Raw genomic sequence first — 16980 nt, 5'->3', positions numbered from 1 at the left:
ATTTTAAAATAAAACTTGAAACAGTGGAGATTTTATGCAACACTAAAAATGTTACTGTTGCAGTACTGAAGGAGGGCGACCCAATAACGATAGGCCTCTCACTGTGGTTTCAACCATCACAAACAGAATAATGAAAAATTATAAAGGTGATAAAGAATTAGAGGACAGGTTATAAATGGTACCAGTCAGTCTGATAACTGTGTAATAGCTGAGATAGTGTGCAGGTATACTCATGGGAAAATACATATTTTAGAATATATTTTAAAGAATACCAAAATTAGGCTTTGTATAAACTGCTAGTTACCTGGAGAGGCAAAGCTGCATGACATAACTGTCCCTAGAGCAGTTCCTAGTAAGATCACAAGACAGTTTGTCTGTAATGGAATCTTATATAAGTTACTTATTCCGCAGAAAACTAAATGCTATCCAAAACCTCATGTTGTATAGGTAGAGAGCCAAATAAAACACTAAAACAAAAGATAGGAAAATTCCACCTCCAGGAGCACTAAGAAGTTTTCTTCTGCTCCCTCCTGACCCTCTTCTCCAAACCAGATAAGTTGTTTACACACATGAGAATATCAAGGAACAAGAAAACCAAAGCAAAGTGTCCTAAATAGTAAGGGATTTGTTTGTTTGGGTTTTGCCCCTACACATTACAATGAATCTTTGTCTCAAGTAGTCTGAAATTTGAATGCTTTAGATTCTACATACAAGTAAATTTGTTCCAAAATAGCTATTCTTAAGTAAATATCTTCATGGACATTCATAGCCAATAGTCTCTGCAGACTGGAAGAGACCACAAAAAGATTCGATCAGAAATAGTTATTCCCCTTTTAATTCATATCCTAGATTAACACAAAGAAATTTCTCAGGGTACAAAGCAACCTTCATCCCACTTTGGCTCACTGTAGATTTCTTGTTACTGGTCCATATGACCACAGCCCTGCAGATCTGTAATGCAGAGGTCTGCCACAGGGAACATAGCCAAGGAGCACGCACTCCTTCCAAATTTAGTGAAGTCCAGAGTACAGTACAGAGAAAGACAAAACTTGGTTCAACTGTTTCAAGAGGCAACCGGAAACAGCAAAGGTAAACCTCATAAAACAGACCATTTAAGTTTACACTTGTATACTTATGCTCTATATAATTCTATAGCGACAGTCAAGATATGAAATCTTATTAAATTTAACTTACATGAATCTGGAGATAAACAATGTAAGAAATAATCACACTGCAGCAGACTTCGAGCAAGCTCTAGGAGAATTGATGACAAGCTACCAAAAGCAGGTAAACATTTCAAAGTTCACTTTCATCCAAGTGTAACATACAACCTGGGAATCGTATTTTACTTTTCTAAAAGTCTGATATATCCAAAACTGCAATCTATTCTACCTAGATATATATTCCAGCTGCCAGATGTAATGACTCTGCATGACGGACACTTCTGCCAAGTAATTTTTATGCCAGGTAAAGCTTTAGGAAATTTCTATTTCAAATGCTCAAGTTACTGCTACAATGATAGGTTTAACTGAAAAGATTATTGATGCATTTTAAGATCACATCATGTATGTTCTTGTAGCCCTGGTACCTATAAGAATTTTATTACAAGTTAATATCCTGTATGTACCCACACACACCTCTACCCAAAACTATTCTTTTGGGTTTTTTTTCTAACTGCAGTACTTTCTTTCCCATTAATGCATTGCTAGGTATAAATACCAAGAATTTATACAGATGATCGATTTGAAGAAATATCCTCAGATTCCTTATATTAGCTGAAAAATGCAAACCCATTCCTTTCTTGCAATGTCACTGTTCAGGCTTTCTGCAGAGTCCAACAGAGGTTCCAGACACGGGTTTCTACTCAATTCCTGTTTTGAAAGTGAGAGCTAGAGAATTAGGCTTAAAGCCTTCATATCTGTTTCTGTGATCTATACACCATTTAAAAAGACATAACCCAACCCCATGGGAGATAGCTTTTCAACTCTATTAACAGAATTTGAGAGTCCTCAATAGAAATTGAAAGAAAAAAAGAGATTCTGGGTTAGACAGCCACACTAGACTTAAATTATTCAACCCATGACAGGTAGGTGCGTTTCATATTTTTCTAAAGGTTTCTTTCATTTTCCATTACAAAACAACCAGATACACAGATGTATTTTAGACCTTGGAATGATATAATTTACTCTTGCTTGATAAATCTTTATAGTTAAAATAAATTTGGTTAATTTTGCTTAAGTTCTTCTGTGTGTCACAACTGAGGCCCTCAGAGGTTGCAATCCTTTGTTCTTCAGGTTCCACAAAGAAACAGAAAGAAATAGCACTTGTTTTTCTGTAAGCACGAGTATTTCTCCAGCTTTTCCGTAGTCTTTATAGAATACAGTTCTCTACAGAAAAGAGATAACTATTCAGTACTAAACTCTTCTGACTTAATTGAAAAGTCTGTTAGCCCCTTCAGTAGCCACATGCAGACACCCCAGTACTTCTAAAGCTCTCCAACTCTGCAAAGTCTGAACAGTAGTATGTGTGTAAAGACTTACACTTATCTTTTGAAATCAAAATGGCCAGCGTAATTCACCTCAAGAAACAGAGCAATTTGAAAAGCTGGAGAAAGTGATAATTTCCTAGATAAGAAAACTTTCATTCACTCTGTAATCCTGCAGCTGAGTAGCAAGTAGAGATCTCCTGTGATGCAGAGATCTCACCAAAAACTGCATTCAAAATCTCTTGCTTCCAGCTGGGATGCTTGTTTCTCAAAAATGTACAAACCCTCTTATATAAGTAAAATGAGTCTTGCAATGAATCCTACACTGCTTCCCAGGTGGCTCCATATCACCAGTAATGATCAAAATCTGAGGAAGTTGCAGGGAAGGAAGACTTCAAGACATTTTTATTGTGCTACAGTCAATAAACACCTACATTTTTGTTTACTTTGCTTCTGCATCTTCTAGAAAGCATTAAAAAAGCCGCCATGAACTTTATGCATTTGCCCTTTGGACAGTTTATCAAAATCTCTAGCATTAACACCACTGCATTCTAACATGCATGATATTAAGCAGGTTCGCAAGGGCACTAACAAATCTTTAAATGTTACTTTCACATTTTTCACTTTGTACCATCCCTCACTATTTTCCTACACATCAGTGGCACAGGTCAGCTTGTCAATCTATGAGAAAGAAATCTTCTCTAAAAAAAACATGACGGCAGTCCGTCTCATTTGCTACTTTGCTTCTGTTGCTTTTTGACAGACCTTTCTTAAATTTCCTATATTTCAGCTACTTTTACTAAGATTGAACACCCCTTTGAATTGTGAAGAATCTGAGTTGAACTGTGAAATAAATTCCACTGAAGCGTAGCACCCACCAAGATCTCATGCAGCAAGAAAACTTTGCAAAACACACAAGCTGATAACTTATGTTGATTCCATTTTACTTCTATTATTTTCAGCCTTAACTTCGAATAAAATCACAACAGACACACTGTTGCATCCAAGGATTTTTTACATGTAATATTTTCCAACTTGCTATTGTACAACTGATCTCACTGAAGTTATCAGAAAGAGTTGCTGAGCCTGGTGCTTCCAAGCATGAGTAACCATACTGATTTTCAGAGGTAATTTAGTATCTGGAATTTTTATTCTTTCATAATACCAGCTAAAGCTAAGTACTTCTGTTCTAGATTCCTGTATATTCCTGTCATAAAAACTGGCCAGATAAAAACAAGCAATGTCAGAATTAACCAATGACCAGCCAGAAATAACCAACAGGAACAAATTGGGCAAGAAAAGTGGATATGTTATGGTCATCCCTTAAAGAAAAGCTCAACCAGTTCTCTAGAATTTATTTGTGGAGGAGGATACTGTAGTTTAGCAATACAAGAAGCATTCACATGAATAAAAACTACTCAAAGTTCTGCTTTTCATTATCAAATCAAATGTGAAATCACTTACCCACAGACAGTTCTGAACTTACTTTTTATGCTGTAAAATAAATTACTTCTTCAGTTTCAGATAAGAAAACAGCATCTGCTGATTCATAGCAGCTTCTAACTTTCCCATAAAGTTAGATTGCACATGAAATGAATGTCTGAAGAGCAGAAAATCACCCAAGGAGAGAGGAGAAATGTATGTGAACTGGCAAATCTATTACATGTATCAACCTAGTTTAGGGACTTGACACAGAAGTCAGAGTTAGAAATTCCTGAGATATGATCTTGGCACGGTCAAATACATTTAACAGGTACATTTCATTTAAAAAAAGCGATTTGAAGCTTTGGAACTAGTTCTGCTCAAATTCCAAGGAGTCTTAGGATTACAGCACTTGCTAAAAACCAAGTATCTTAACACATTGCCTTTCTTGCTAAGTTTATTGAAAGGAGGAGGAATGGAGACTAGCCATACCCAGCCCCATTTGTCACATCCACAACTGCCTTTTATATGTGGAAACCAATTCTTAAAGAATTTTGATGCTACATAACACATCACAACCTGTCAAAGTATTTTTGATGGCATCTTGTCTGCGAAGAATCAGAACCTACCTCAAGCAAGCCTTACTGACCTAAAGGCTCAGCTGGCAGAAGGTTTAAGTAGCACTTTACATGAACTATGACTGCTTATCCTCCCTTCTGACAGAAAAAACCCCTTCACAATAAATTTTAATAATATAGTTTCAGGCATGAATTGATGAGGGTCAAGAGATCTATGCAGAGAGAAAAAAACAAAACAGTGTTACAGAAATTCTTCATGGTGTACTGCAATATAAACAACAAAATGTTGATTTCCTCCAAGGCACTCCAAAAAAGAAGTTGACAAATATTGAAAAAGAAGTATGTTTTATGCTTAAAAAATTGTGAATTGAGTGTGACTCATAGGGCCAAGCAATAACTGTGCATGGGACATGCTGACCTTCTTTTAAAAGGTTAATCCTCTAAATAATGAAAGTCAATGAAAAAAAATGTTCCAACTACAGAATTCCTGTGAACTATCAATCTAATGCTCTTACCTGGTATTGAAAGATACAATTTGCCTGTTAAGAAGGAAGTTGTTGTTACTAGCAAAGACTGCAAAGAAAAGTCTTGCTTCCTGGAATACAGAAAAATGCTTTTCTGAATAGTTATATATTTTTTTCAAGATAAAGTAGAACAGTACATCTTTTAATGCCATAGGTGAACTAAGACAGCAAAGAAAATTACTTTCAGACATCTTAAGTTAGTGTTTTCAGAGGTTTGTTTGCACTCAGCTACTACTATTCTAAATCAAGGTCACTGTGTTTGTCTAACACAACCAAGTTAGGCAAAGTACTACTTGCTTCTGTGCTGCACAGGTATCTCTAGACTCTCTCCCCTGTCATCAGAGGAAGCAATTTCTACCCCATGATGTGTGGAACTCAACGAGCCAAGCACAGAGAAGAGTATGATTTTGATCCATCAGTGCCAAATTAAGATAGAATGAAAAGTATATAAAAGTACATTAAAAAGATAGAAAGTATTGGAGAGGCAAGAAAACCAAGTGGAAGTTGTGTTCTTCCTTTAGCTACACCTATTGACTCCCTTGTCCTTTCTTCTATCAGAGAATTAGGATTAGCAGAGTTCAGGAAGAAACTAAAATTTCGTATGTTTCAAGTAGAACTACCAAGCCTTTTAACAAGTGTCTTGACAAGTCCGTCTCTGCATCAGCTCACACTTCAGATTGCACCCATTAGAGAGCACGTTAGCTGTTATAATCTAGATTTTTTTTTTTTTTTTAACTCCTTCTGGTAGTCTGAATGGATTTCATCTTCTCCAAACATTCCTCTTCTCTGTTCAGGAAACAAAGTTTTGGCACCCCTTTTCACTGAAACAGCAATCTCAGAAAGGCAAAAGTCTCTTCTCTTAGTGCAGCTGGCTTCTTCTGCATCTGACCAATTAACGACTGTTTGCTTTCTGCTTCTGGCACATAGCATTACAGCAAAGCTGGTCCAACATCTGGCTGCACCTGGAAGGGGGGATCACGCTCCCTTCCTCTGCCCTTTGCAAGGGCTGGCTATCACTAGGCTTGCCACTGAGCTACAACTTGGTACTTAAGAGACATAACATAACATTTTTTAAAAAGAAAGCAGCTTCTTGCTGGCTTGCTTTCCTGCACCAGGTCACGAAGGGATGGGATGAACATAAATTGTTTACCTGTAACATGAAACTGCAATTTCTGAGTACAGCTCTCTGCTACTTTGTGATGACCGAGCCCAGTACATCGTAATCCTCTTGCCATAAAACATAGTGTCAGAAGCAAAACCTCTGTAGGCTTTTACTTATTTAGCTGTGTTTTGTGGCCTGGCACTCTGGAAGATTCGTTGTGATTTCAAACTTTTTTCCAGACATCACAGGGCACGGCCATGACCTGCAGCCACATTTTCTGCTTCCAGCAATAACAGAGGAGCTACAGCCGCCTGGCACAGTCATTTGGGCAACCAGAGGGGCAGGATGCAAAAAGGCTGCTAAGATCTACAAGTTTCTGGAGAAAATATGCCCATAAAGGAAACAAAATAATGAATACCAGCTGTGAAAGAAAGTTAAGTCACTGATTTGGGATTGCTTAAATATATCCCTGCTCAGGAAAGCCTTTAAGCAGGTGCTTAATTTCCACATGAAGTTAAGTCCCATGTCTTAGTGCTTTATACTCTTACATAAAGATCCCAACCCCAAAACCCTCTTGTGTATCAACAGCACATGAGAGGCTCTGCAATACTCCCGGGTCTATTCCAGGCTCAGAGTAAATGCTTTCTGATAACCATCAACACTACCTGTTGCATCTCCCCCCACGAGTGCTCCACTTAACCACTGCACCCTTCAGAGTGGCTTGGCTCACCTCAATAGTCTTTCAGACTACACAACGAAGAATTACAAAAGATTGGATTTTAAGGAGAAAAAAGTTTTAGAAGGACCAGTAATCACAGAGGCTAAAGGCACACCGCCAGTCAAACAGAATAAGCATTACAATCTCACAGCAGACATCCTTTCAAAAAGATAACATGAAAGGTTATGGTTTTCTGATATGATTAGTGTTTTAATAAAAAACTGCCTAGTTTCAAAATCTGTCCTTGTAACTGCTCTCTTCTGCTCAGATAATTTTTCATAAATTGGTATTTAGTCAAAATTACTTGGTAGTGTACAATATAAAGGGTCTAAGTAAGAGGGAACCAGGCTAAAATATAATTAATTTCCACATCTAAGAGAATGACCTTCATAATTCACTTCAGGCTTCACCTCCAGAGTGTCATGGCTCATTTCCTCATTATCAGGATTAGATTTTAAAACACTAGTGTCCTCCATAAAGTACACTTTGACTCTGATCATATACATAGAGACGAGTATGTTTAAAATTATTTGGATCACATAAATACCCAATTTCCTCAAATACAGATCAGTGTACTTACTAAGAATACAGCCTGTGCCCAAAGAGCTAACAGGTTACAACAATACAAAAAAAGCTTGTAAATTAAACAAAAGATATTTGAGAAGGGAAAGAAGAGCAAGGAAGACTCAAAGGGGAGAATTAAATTAATTAAGCAATTAATTAATTAAAATTAATTAATTAAATTGACTTTTAGACAAACACAGATATAGATGCATACAGCAAATACGGCTCTGTACGCAGTCAGATATGTATTTATACCTAAACTGTCAGGTGAAACAAAGACTTAGTGACTTTTGCTAAATTCAGAGAATTTTGTCAGGAAAAGCAAAAGCAAAATCCCTAACTAACATTATTTTACAAGAGGACTTGGGAGGACTCCATATAGCAGAAAACAATCGAATGCAGCGGTTTATTGCTTGGTAGTTGCCACACCTGACGCAAGCTGGCAGGCTGTGAGGCCTATCTGGGAATATACATTTCTGGTTGGACAGTGATGATTGACTGCTGTAGTGATTCTAGTGGACATTGCTTCACAAAAAGATGGAGAGGAAATCCGGATAGGGTGTCCATTACTTAAGGAGATTACTTTGGGGGACTGACAGCCTAGGGTGCTAGCTAAATAATTGGCATCTAGGAAGATGAAGCATCTCTCATTTGCTTTGTCTCTATACTTCTGTTTGTTAAAATACCCCAAAAGCCTTCAGGCACAGTGGCTTTAAACATTTAAATGTACTACTGATATTATTTAATCACATCACAATTTGTATAGCTCTCTTAAAAGTAAACCACTGGCAGTGTGTCAGAATACATTAACACAGCAGACTGAAGCACCGTGTTTAATGTATGAAAACATACATCGGGCACTTGTGAACTGCAAGCGGAAACGTGCATATTGCAAAATCAGAAATGATCCAGTCTGGATTTAAAGTGTAAGTACTGCAGAATATCAGTCTATCTAGCTACTCCTATAGTAATGTGATAAAATTCACTCTGCACTCCACCACCAAAGGGCATCACACTTGTCCAGTTATTTATTCATTTATTTGATTCACCTTTTTAAAAGAGGCAAAGATGTTAATAACCTGACTCACAGTCACATGCTTTTTAAGCAAAAACCTTGGAAGGAAATTCTTTCAAGCCTATTAAAATTTCTCTCTGTCATTTGAAAGTGGAAGCTCTGATAGAAATGTCAAAATCTGCCATAAAAATTAATGTTTAGCCAAACTTTGGCAACTGGCAATGGCAAATGGCATCAGTGTTAGGAAAACGACTCTTGCTGTTTTAAAGTCATGAGAAAGCAGAAGGAAAAAAGACTGCAGAAAGGCAGTGGGGTACATAATGCACTCTGAAACACTAGTCCTTGGTTTGATGTGTAGTCCTACACAAATACCTCCAGCCATATCGTTGCATCTGAATGCTGTGATGCGGCCAAGTGCAACCGTGGGATGCTATTGGGTTTCCTGGTCACCTGAAGAAAAGTGGTTTCCATACAAACACTAATATTCTCTCCTTGAACCACAACAAAGTCATGCACCAGTCACAAAGTATATGTTCACTGGGTTGTAGGTACTCTGTGAGACAACGTGGATAACAGTAACTAAAAGATGGCAGGATCTTGCCCTAGCCTGCACTGTAGAAAGCCTCTTTTTTCCCCCCTTTGGCTCAGCAATTTGGAAAGCATATGTCAGAAAAGGCTCTTCAACTGCACTACTATCTGTAGTTTAAAGTTTTTAGGTTTGCCATCTGCAAACACTAAGAACTGCTGAGCTTTGCACCTCTTTTCCTCAAACCATGTTTCTCACATTGCTTAAACTACCCTGGAGAAATCCATTCTTGATGGACTGATTTTTATTTTTTTTTTTTTAATTTATTTGGATTTGGGGAGATTTTTTGGAGCTGAAGATAACGGATTTTTTGTATCTTCAAGTACCTGGAAGTCCACTGCAGTTTACAGCTGCCAGAGTTTGCTTTCACACTGGAAACAAAGATAATGGAAGTTGTCTTGCAACTGGCGAAAACATTAGTACAGAAAGAATTAGGAACTAGAAAACACTGGAGCTCAAAATTCAAAGACTGGAGAGTGGTGGAAGTCTTGCAATTACTGTAACTGCTGTAACAGTATGAGGCCTTACTCAAAATAAATCTGATCCCCTTTTACAGTTTGCAGTATGCTCTGGGTAGATTATTTCCAGGCAAAGGAAGGTCACAATAGCTTTGAAATCGTTGCTGAAAATGTGTTAAATATGCATCCTGCTTCTCCTAAACTAAGCCTCTATTACACATCCCTTTTCTAGATCAGTCAATGCTCACTCTTCCCTTCTCCCTGATCTTCTCCCATGCAACCACTGTCTTCCCAACTATCATGATGTTATCACCAGTGTTTTAAAATCTTTTTTCTTAAGCTGCCAACACTTGGACTCCAGTAGCGCGTTTATGCAAATTGGAGATCTGATTGATTTTGTGGGGCTAGCAGGACTAAAATGAGAACAAAGCCTGTGTAGGTGTACCAGGCTTCTCACCCAGCACGTTGAGAACAGGGCAGGCAGAGTGCCACCACTACTGGTACATTATGTGGATGCACAGAAGATCGGTAATCCAAAAGATTTTTTGCCATATTTTCTGAAATATTGATGATACAAGCAATTTGCAATTGCAAACATTTCCAACAGTTTCTGATTTTACAATGGAATTTTATATCACTATTGAAATGCTTCTCCTCCTCTTCTCTCTTAACTTTCTATAGTTCATATCCTAGTTGAAAATGATTTTTTTCTCCCTCAGTATCAGTAATATCGTTTCATGTCAAAATCCATTTTATTGGAAAATAAGAAAGCAAACCTGGAATGAAATGGAAGGGCAGTGAAGAAGTGCAACCCTGTAAATGTTTAATCTCAAACCGAACATGTACTGGTTAACAAACAGGACAAGGAAGGCTGAGAAATTTGAAGAAATAAGTGATACAAAGTGCAAGGAAGTTCAGCAGTCCATGAAATCTGTGGATTTAAACAGGTTTCTACTACAGCAATAAGAGAAACGGGAAAGGACAACCTTATTACGTTCATCTAGTCCCAAAGGCCAAAGCAGATGTATCCATCAGGCCGTAATTTCTGACCATAAAACTTTGCTTGAATAAAATCCTGCATGTGACCTTCATACGTATTGCTGCCCTACAAACCTCTCTTACTCTACAGCTGAATCCCATTTAGTTATGACTCACTGCCTTATTTACTTCACTGATCACAATAAGCTTTCAAAAGCCATTACGAAGGCTTGAGTTGGTGTCTGTAAGCATACTCTGGTGACTAACCTGAATGACAAAAAGGTTGGTTTAAAAAAAATAAAAATAAACCCTACATATATATGATTGCAATAGGAAAACTTGTCGAACAAAGCTGATTTCAAACAGCATCAGTCAAATCTATTTGTCATGCATTATAGGTAGCCTATAGAAGAAAACACTGGATCACTATAGAGATATTATTTAAGATAGCTAAAATGTGATGTTGTCGAAAAGGAGGTAGGATAAGGGAGCAGGCTAAAAAAAAATATATCGGCACCAAATAGAAAGAAAATATTTGCCATGAGGTTTACAATATTGGCAATGGATCTCCAAGGACCCTACACACCTTTAGACATGGGTCCTGCTGAGCTCTGACAACCCTCCAGATGCTGTGGATGCCTCAAGCACTGCAAACACCTGCAGAGTTTGCTCCATAACTCTTGGCATGCAACTGGAAATGGCAGCATGGGGGCTGTAGAAACTGTGCTGCCCAAGGAGGCAGATCAGCACAAGCCAAGGTATTACTTCTGGTTCAAGTTACCAAAGTCCCCCCTTCCTTCACTTGCCTTGCAACAAGAATTATGGCAGACAATAACACCTGCATCAATGGAAAACACCTTCCCTCAAATATAAATAAATCAGTATTGCAAGAATACAACTTTGTGGAAAATGTGTAGAAGACAAGGAGGGTTTAGGGAATCATTAGCAGTAGATTGAAACAGATATTTAGTAGTCTGTCTACCAAGGTAACTCAGCAGAGAATCCCACAAAAATGCACAGACTATTGCATATTTCGCATTAGCCATTCAGCAACCATATGATCGTGTTACTTATGAGAAATTAAGGATTGGAGGAAATAGCAGGCTTTGAAACATAAAATTTAGGCTTTAATTATTAGTGTATTGAAGTAAACACAAGAATAATAAAAGTCAGGGAAAGATAAGAGAACACAATGATTTTCTGACAAACAAGAAAGAAGTGATATATTTATTTCAACCAAATTTCCCAGTGAGAAAAAAAAAACCCAGTCCATTAAAAAGACATACAGACGCATGACTCTTTTCAAAAATAATTACAGTTTAAGTATATTGTAGAACTCAAAACCTTTTGAAGGCCTATCCCACCCCTCTTTAAATACCTCTGTAAATTTAAGTGTCATAGGAAAGGAAATAAAGTTTATGCTATTATACAGTATTATTGCCACTAGTATGCATCTGGCATCATAATTCCTTGTTTTGTAGTGCTAAAATACTGACTTGCTACCATGCAAGAACTAACTATCCCTACTTCCTTCATCGTCTGTACAAAAAACCCCTTAAATTCCTGTTTTCCCTTTGTAGCACTCGATATGGACACAGCATAAAAAAGCCAGCGACAATATTCTTTCTCTCTCAACCACACAAGCACACAAATATTTCGAGACATCACATAAAAGAGTATTATCAATATTGTGAAGTACTTTGTATCGGCGGAAGAAAGGAAGAGAGGAAGGAACATGCCATGCTGGGCATTTCCACAGGTGTGTGTCACTGACACATCTCAGCAACTGGGCTGCAGCTTCTGCGAGGGCCTGGGATGCACCATCCACATGCCTCAGCCACCCTTTTCAGCCACTCTCCTCCTCTGCAAACTCTCCCCTGCGCCCATCAGGCTGGAGCTACGCACACCGGGCCATGCACCTCGCTGGTCCTCATCCCAGCCTACCAACTGGGCTTGCCCTGGACTTGCCTCCCCCCTCGCAGGGCAACCACAACCTCATCCCATCCTGATGGGTGCCCATACCACCCCACGATGTTGACAAGCAAATGTGAGTCGCACAGGAAACCGCACGCATCATGCTTGCTGCTGGCCCTCTCTGACAGAGCATATATTGAAGGGGAGAAAAATTTCCCTAACTTAAAGAAACTCAATTTCACCTCCTATTTCCATGCACTAGAACATGCCTATAAATTGTCCCTGAGGGCACTTCCAGTGATATTATGGGGCGTGTCATTCACAGCTCTTCTAGGATAAAACCACTCAGCTTTGCAATACAGTCTTATCGCTCCAATCAGAACCCTTAATGAGATGCCCTAAGGTACAAATGGAAGACATTTCAGGGCACCATAATAATTTATAAAAACAGATTCAGAGGGAAGAACAGTAAGTACCGCAGAGCAGCCGATCCACTCAAATTCATTATCTTTACATCCCAAAATCAATATTAAGTATCTGAGTGTTCCTGTTTACATTGTTTGGGAGTTACTTGCTAATTTTGCTAATAAAATGAAATAAAAGGTAGAAGTAATACATGCTGTCCACTAGTGCATCATTATGAAAAATAAATTTGTAAATATCTCCTCTGTATCTAATATCCTCTTTTATTAGATCTTTGCTCATGACTTCTTGTTTTTTGAAATTCAAAATGCTAGGCAAGTTTAAAAACCTTCTCTATTCACTAAAAGGGGCATATTTTAGACAAATTTAGACCAATTTTGTTATTATTATGGCTCTAATGCTTTAAACTAACATTACCAAACATTAAAAGCTCTTTTTTTTAAAGGCTATTCTGTAGTTTAGACAAGATGAAAAAAGTCAAAACCATAAAAAAACACAGATATTGTGAACTAAAACAGAGCAAACATCAAGCAGTTTATATAAAAAAAATATTATAAATAAATAGTAGAATATAATAATAAATAAATAATATCGTTTTTGCACGTTAGGCTCTACCTGATGGGAGAGGCCATGGTACCTCAGACTCATATTAGTGTTGTTATGCTTCCAAGGAAAGGGTTGTGCTGGCATGGAAATGGCAAGTTTGGGCATACTGAATGCCATACACATTTAAAAACCATGAGATTTAGCTGGTAGTATTTCTTTTACAAATGGAATACAGAAATGGCCTGAGTGTTTAAATTCTCTTTTTCTTGTGTTTAGTATAGTGCACTCTGGCTAAGTGTTTTTCCAAGGGATAAGCCATGAAATATGTGGCAACAGTTACAGAGGTCCCCTTCCCTGCTGCTAACACTTGTAAGAAATCCAATTAAGAACAGGGACAAGTGATATAAAGATGTAGAGGAAAGGAGAAAGTGAGGAAACTGGTGCAAAGTAATTGAAACATTACAGTGCAGCTTATGCCTATATTCAGTTAAAACACATTAAAAGAAAACACATTAACTGTGGCAAAATAGTTCAACAAGCAAAATTTCAGATATACGCATACAAAAGATGCAATCTTTGTTCTTCACTCAAATTATGCCAAACAAAACACAGGGCACTTAAAAGATAGTGAATATGAGGCTTTGATAGCCATGTAGTTATATTTGACCATGCACTTACAAGAAACTGGTTTTACTGGCAAATACTTTCTTGAACTCATCAATATCACAACAGAACTTTCACCCCCAATACATGGTAATAAAATTTATGTCAAATCTAGTCCGTCACATTTCAAATATTGACTATACCAAGATATTTTCAAAAATTACAAATGTAACTTTTGCAAAATATAAGTAAATGAATATTGAAATATTGGGTCATTAACGTCTTTGGAATGTTCTACTTTACTAGACACTCCTACCTGAAGTTAGAAATAAATGAGTTGCTTAAAACATCTTTCTGTGAAATAATTTGCAATTGCTCTAACACAATGATAAAGGAAATTAATTGCCAAGTTTCAGTGTTAATCAATGTTAACCACAGAGCATCAGCTAACATTTTCCATCCTGGATGAATTGGAAAAAAGCTTAAATACTAACAGTACAGAAAGTATCTAAAAAAGATTGACCTCACTTACCCATTTTCCCCTGCTGGATCCTAAAAGTATCCAATAGCTTCAGTTTTTATGTTGGCCTTTTCAGATTCAAATAGATTGAATTGATTCTGATTGGAATACTTTCAAAATCACTTCTTTTTCTGCCTCAGCGTTATCAGGCTCAGACTGTAACGCTTCTCATTACACAGGTCTATCCACTTGTAAAACTTAACAAAACAAAAAGTTCCTAAATTCTCAAAAATGAAGAATGTCACTGATAAAAAAATTGTCATATAAGCATTAAAGACCTTTTCATTAACATTGCCTTTTCAATGGTCCGTTGAAGCAAAACAGGTATTGACCTTTGACTTCACAAGTATCAGAGCAACTGTTTGCAAGTTCGCTGCTTAAATCTCAAGTTCTACCTCAAGTATCAATACGGAGCCAATAACGATATAGAAAGTCATCAAAACTTTGTTTTCTTGTTAAGAAAAGTTTAATAATATACCTACAATAAACATTATCTGTGACAGAAGTTAGTGTGCCAGAACAGCAAAGAAATAACGTACGCTTAGGAAACAAGTTTGAATCCATATTTCTAAAGACTTCATATAGCTGTCTTTCCAGACAACTGCTCAGTCACACCAGCGATTTACTAATCCAGCTCAGAGGGATTTCAAATACTGACTCCTGTTATCATCCTACTGCTATCACAGGAGCCCAAAGCAACACCCTTATCTGTTGTCGAATAATTGGGGAATGACAAAGGATGGTCTGAGTACAAAATCATATTGGATACAGGTGGCTTTCTGAGTCATCAGGTTATCTCTAATTCCTCCTATATAATAGGTAACTTCTTCAGATGTATGTTCTGAAAAGGTTATCCACACAACAACCTATGGTTTCCAACTAAGTGTGTTAGTTGCACAAAATTAAACTGAAAAGTAGTATTGAGAAGTCATAAAGTAAGGACTATTGGTTTGACAATAACTTCAAAACAGCCTGCAAAAGAGGGAAGATGTAGGCAAACTGTGTCTGACTTCTCTACCATTTTTCAAGAGCCTTTACTTACAAAATGGATAAAAGCTAAGTTTATAGCTTGAAGTCCCTAGACCAACACAAACCATAGTAGCTAAATCCAAATTTAAATGCAATAATTTAATATTCTATATAAAGAGAAGCCAACAAAAATTACAAATTTCTTATAAAGCTAGGAAGCTGTCAGGGTAGCATTTTGCATATGTCTGCAGAAACAACAGCAGGAAATCTGTTTAGATGTCCTACCTTCTTGAACCGCCTGAAACGGATTGTTGCCATCCACAAATGTCACTGAACATGTGATTTTCTCCGTTTGTAAGATTTCATCATTCTGGTTGAGATCAGCAACTGCCATTCGAAAAACTTCCTCATCTTTTTTGGCAGATTCATCAAAAATTGCCCCTGGGGGGAAAAAAAAAAAAAAAAAAGAACAAAAATCACATTGCACCTTTCACCTGCAGTATCCCAAAGCATTAATCATAAGCACTTAAGACATTTTAAGCTATAACATCGTCCCTTTGCTCACTCCTGAAGAACGGTTCTCTCAACATAGAGCCCAGAAGCTACTTCACAATATACAGAATTTCTACATTTTGACATAATTTAAGACATAAATTGAAGCATTGATTCCAGCTAGAAATATTGGGGAAATCTAGTTAAGCACAAAACAAATTATCTGTATAGGAACATGGCCAAGAAGTGAGAACTAATCACCTTTCCAAACATGCCATTTAATATATTGAATGACTGCAACGGGCTAGGATATGCATTTAACATCATGTGTAGTGACAATTAAAAAATATAAAGTTCAAATGAGGTGAGAATAAGCCTAAAATGTTTGCAGCACTAGGGAAATGAGTTAGAATTGGTAATCATGATCAATAGACAGGTCAGCAGCCGATATAAACTATTTCAGATCTAAGTCCTATTGGATTTGTAAAACAACCACTCCAGCTAACTGTCTGACTCTTGAAGTCAGTAAATTAAGTTCAAGCGGTTAGTTAAAATAATTTCTGCCTTTATAAATCTGACAGAAAGTGACTGTTCTGCCTTTTTCCCTAAAACCTTCAAGCAGAGCATCGTAAACAGGAAACCATTAAACTCAGGAGGAGTTGGCAGAGTGAGGGTGTCCAACCCTTGCACAGCCAATTCTTCAGATGTGTTGAAAAAGAACTCCAAAGCTAATCCAGAGATTTTAGCTGCTTTTTTTTTTTTGCTGTCTTTAAACTATAGAATCACTTTTACCATCACTAATTTCCGATTATTTTACATTTGCTTCTTGTATGAAGTATTTATGCAGAGATGGCTCAAATGACACTGTTATAGTCCTATGAAGAATGCTATATTGTTTAAAACCCTCAAATTAGTGCTGTTAGATTTTTTCAAGCACCTTTAAACCTTTCATTGCCAGGCAGTAGATTAAAGAGACAGAAGGGACACTTCAAGAACAGACTTTTGAAAACTGTATTTAATCATCATGAAATTTCTTCAGTTTTCAGGTTTATTTATTCTTGAGTGTTTGTTGTTAATAAAAAA

The 16980-nt window shown here is 37.2% G+C and overlaps 1 protein-coding gene across 4 annotated transcripts in view; it reads right to left on the bottom strand.

Annotated features, from left to right (window-relative positions):
- Positions 1-16980, bottom strand: part of GRID2 (glutamate ionotropic receptor delta type subunit 2) — a 740237-nt gene that overhangs the window by 575090 nt on the left and 148167 nt on the right. For all 4 annotated transcript variants that reach the window (XR_003924278.2, XR_003924280.2, XM_030020238.2 and 1 more), the window contains exon 2: positions 15691-15846. Coding sequence is in view for 2 of the 4 variants with exons in the window: in XM_030020238.2 (XP_029876098.1) it covers positions 15691-15846 (156 nt within the window). In the remaining 2 variants the exon portion in view is untranslated. The remainder of the gene's footprint in view (positions 1-15690; positions 15847-16980) is intronic.

The sequence above is a fragment of the Aquila chrysaetos genome, chromosome 1, assembly GCF_900496995.4.
Source record: "Aquila chrysaetos chrysaetos chromosome 1, bAquChr1.4, whole genome shotgun sequence".
In the NCBI taxonomy this organism is placed as follows: Eukaryota; Metazoa; Chordata; class Aves; order Accipitriformes; family Accipitridae; genus Aquila; species Aquila chrysaetos.
This window is presented reverse-complemented; position numbering and strand designations above follow the sequence as displayed.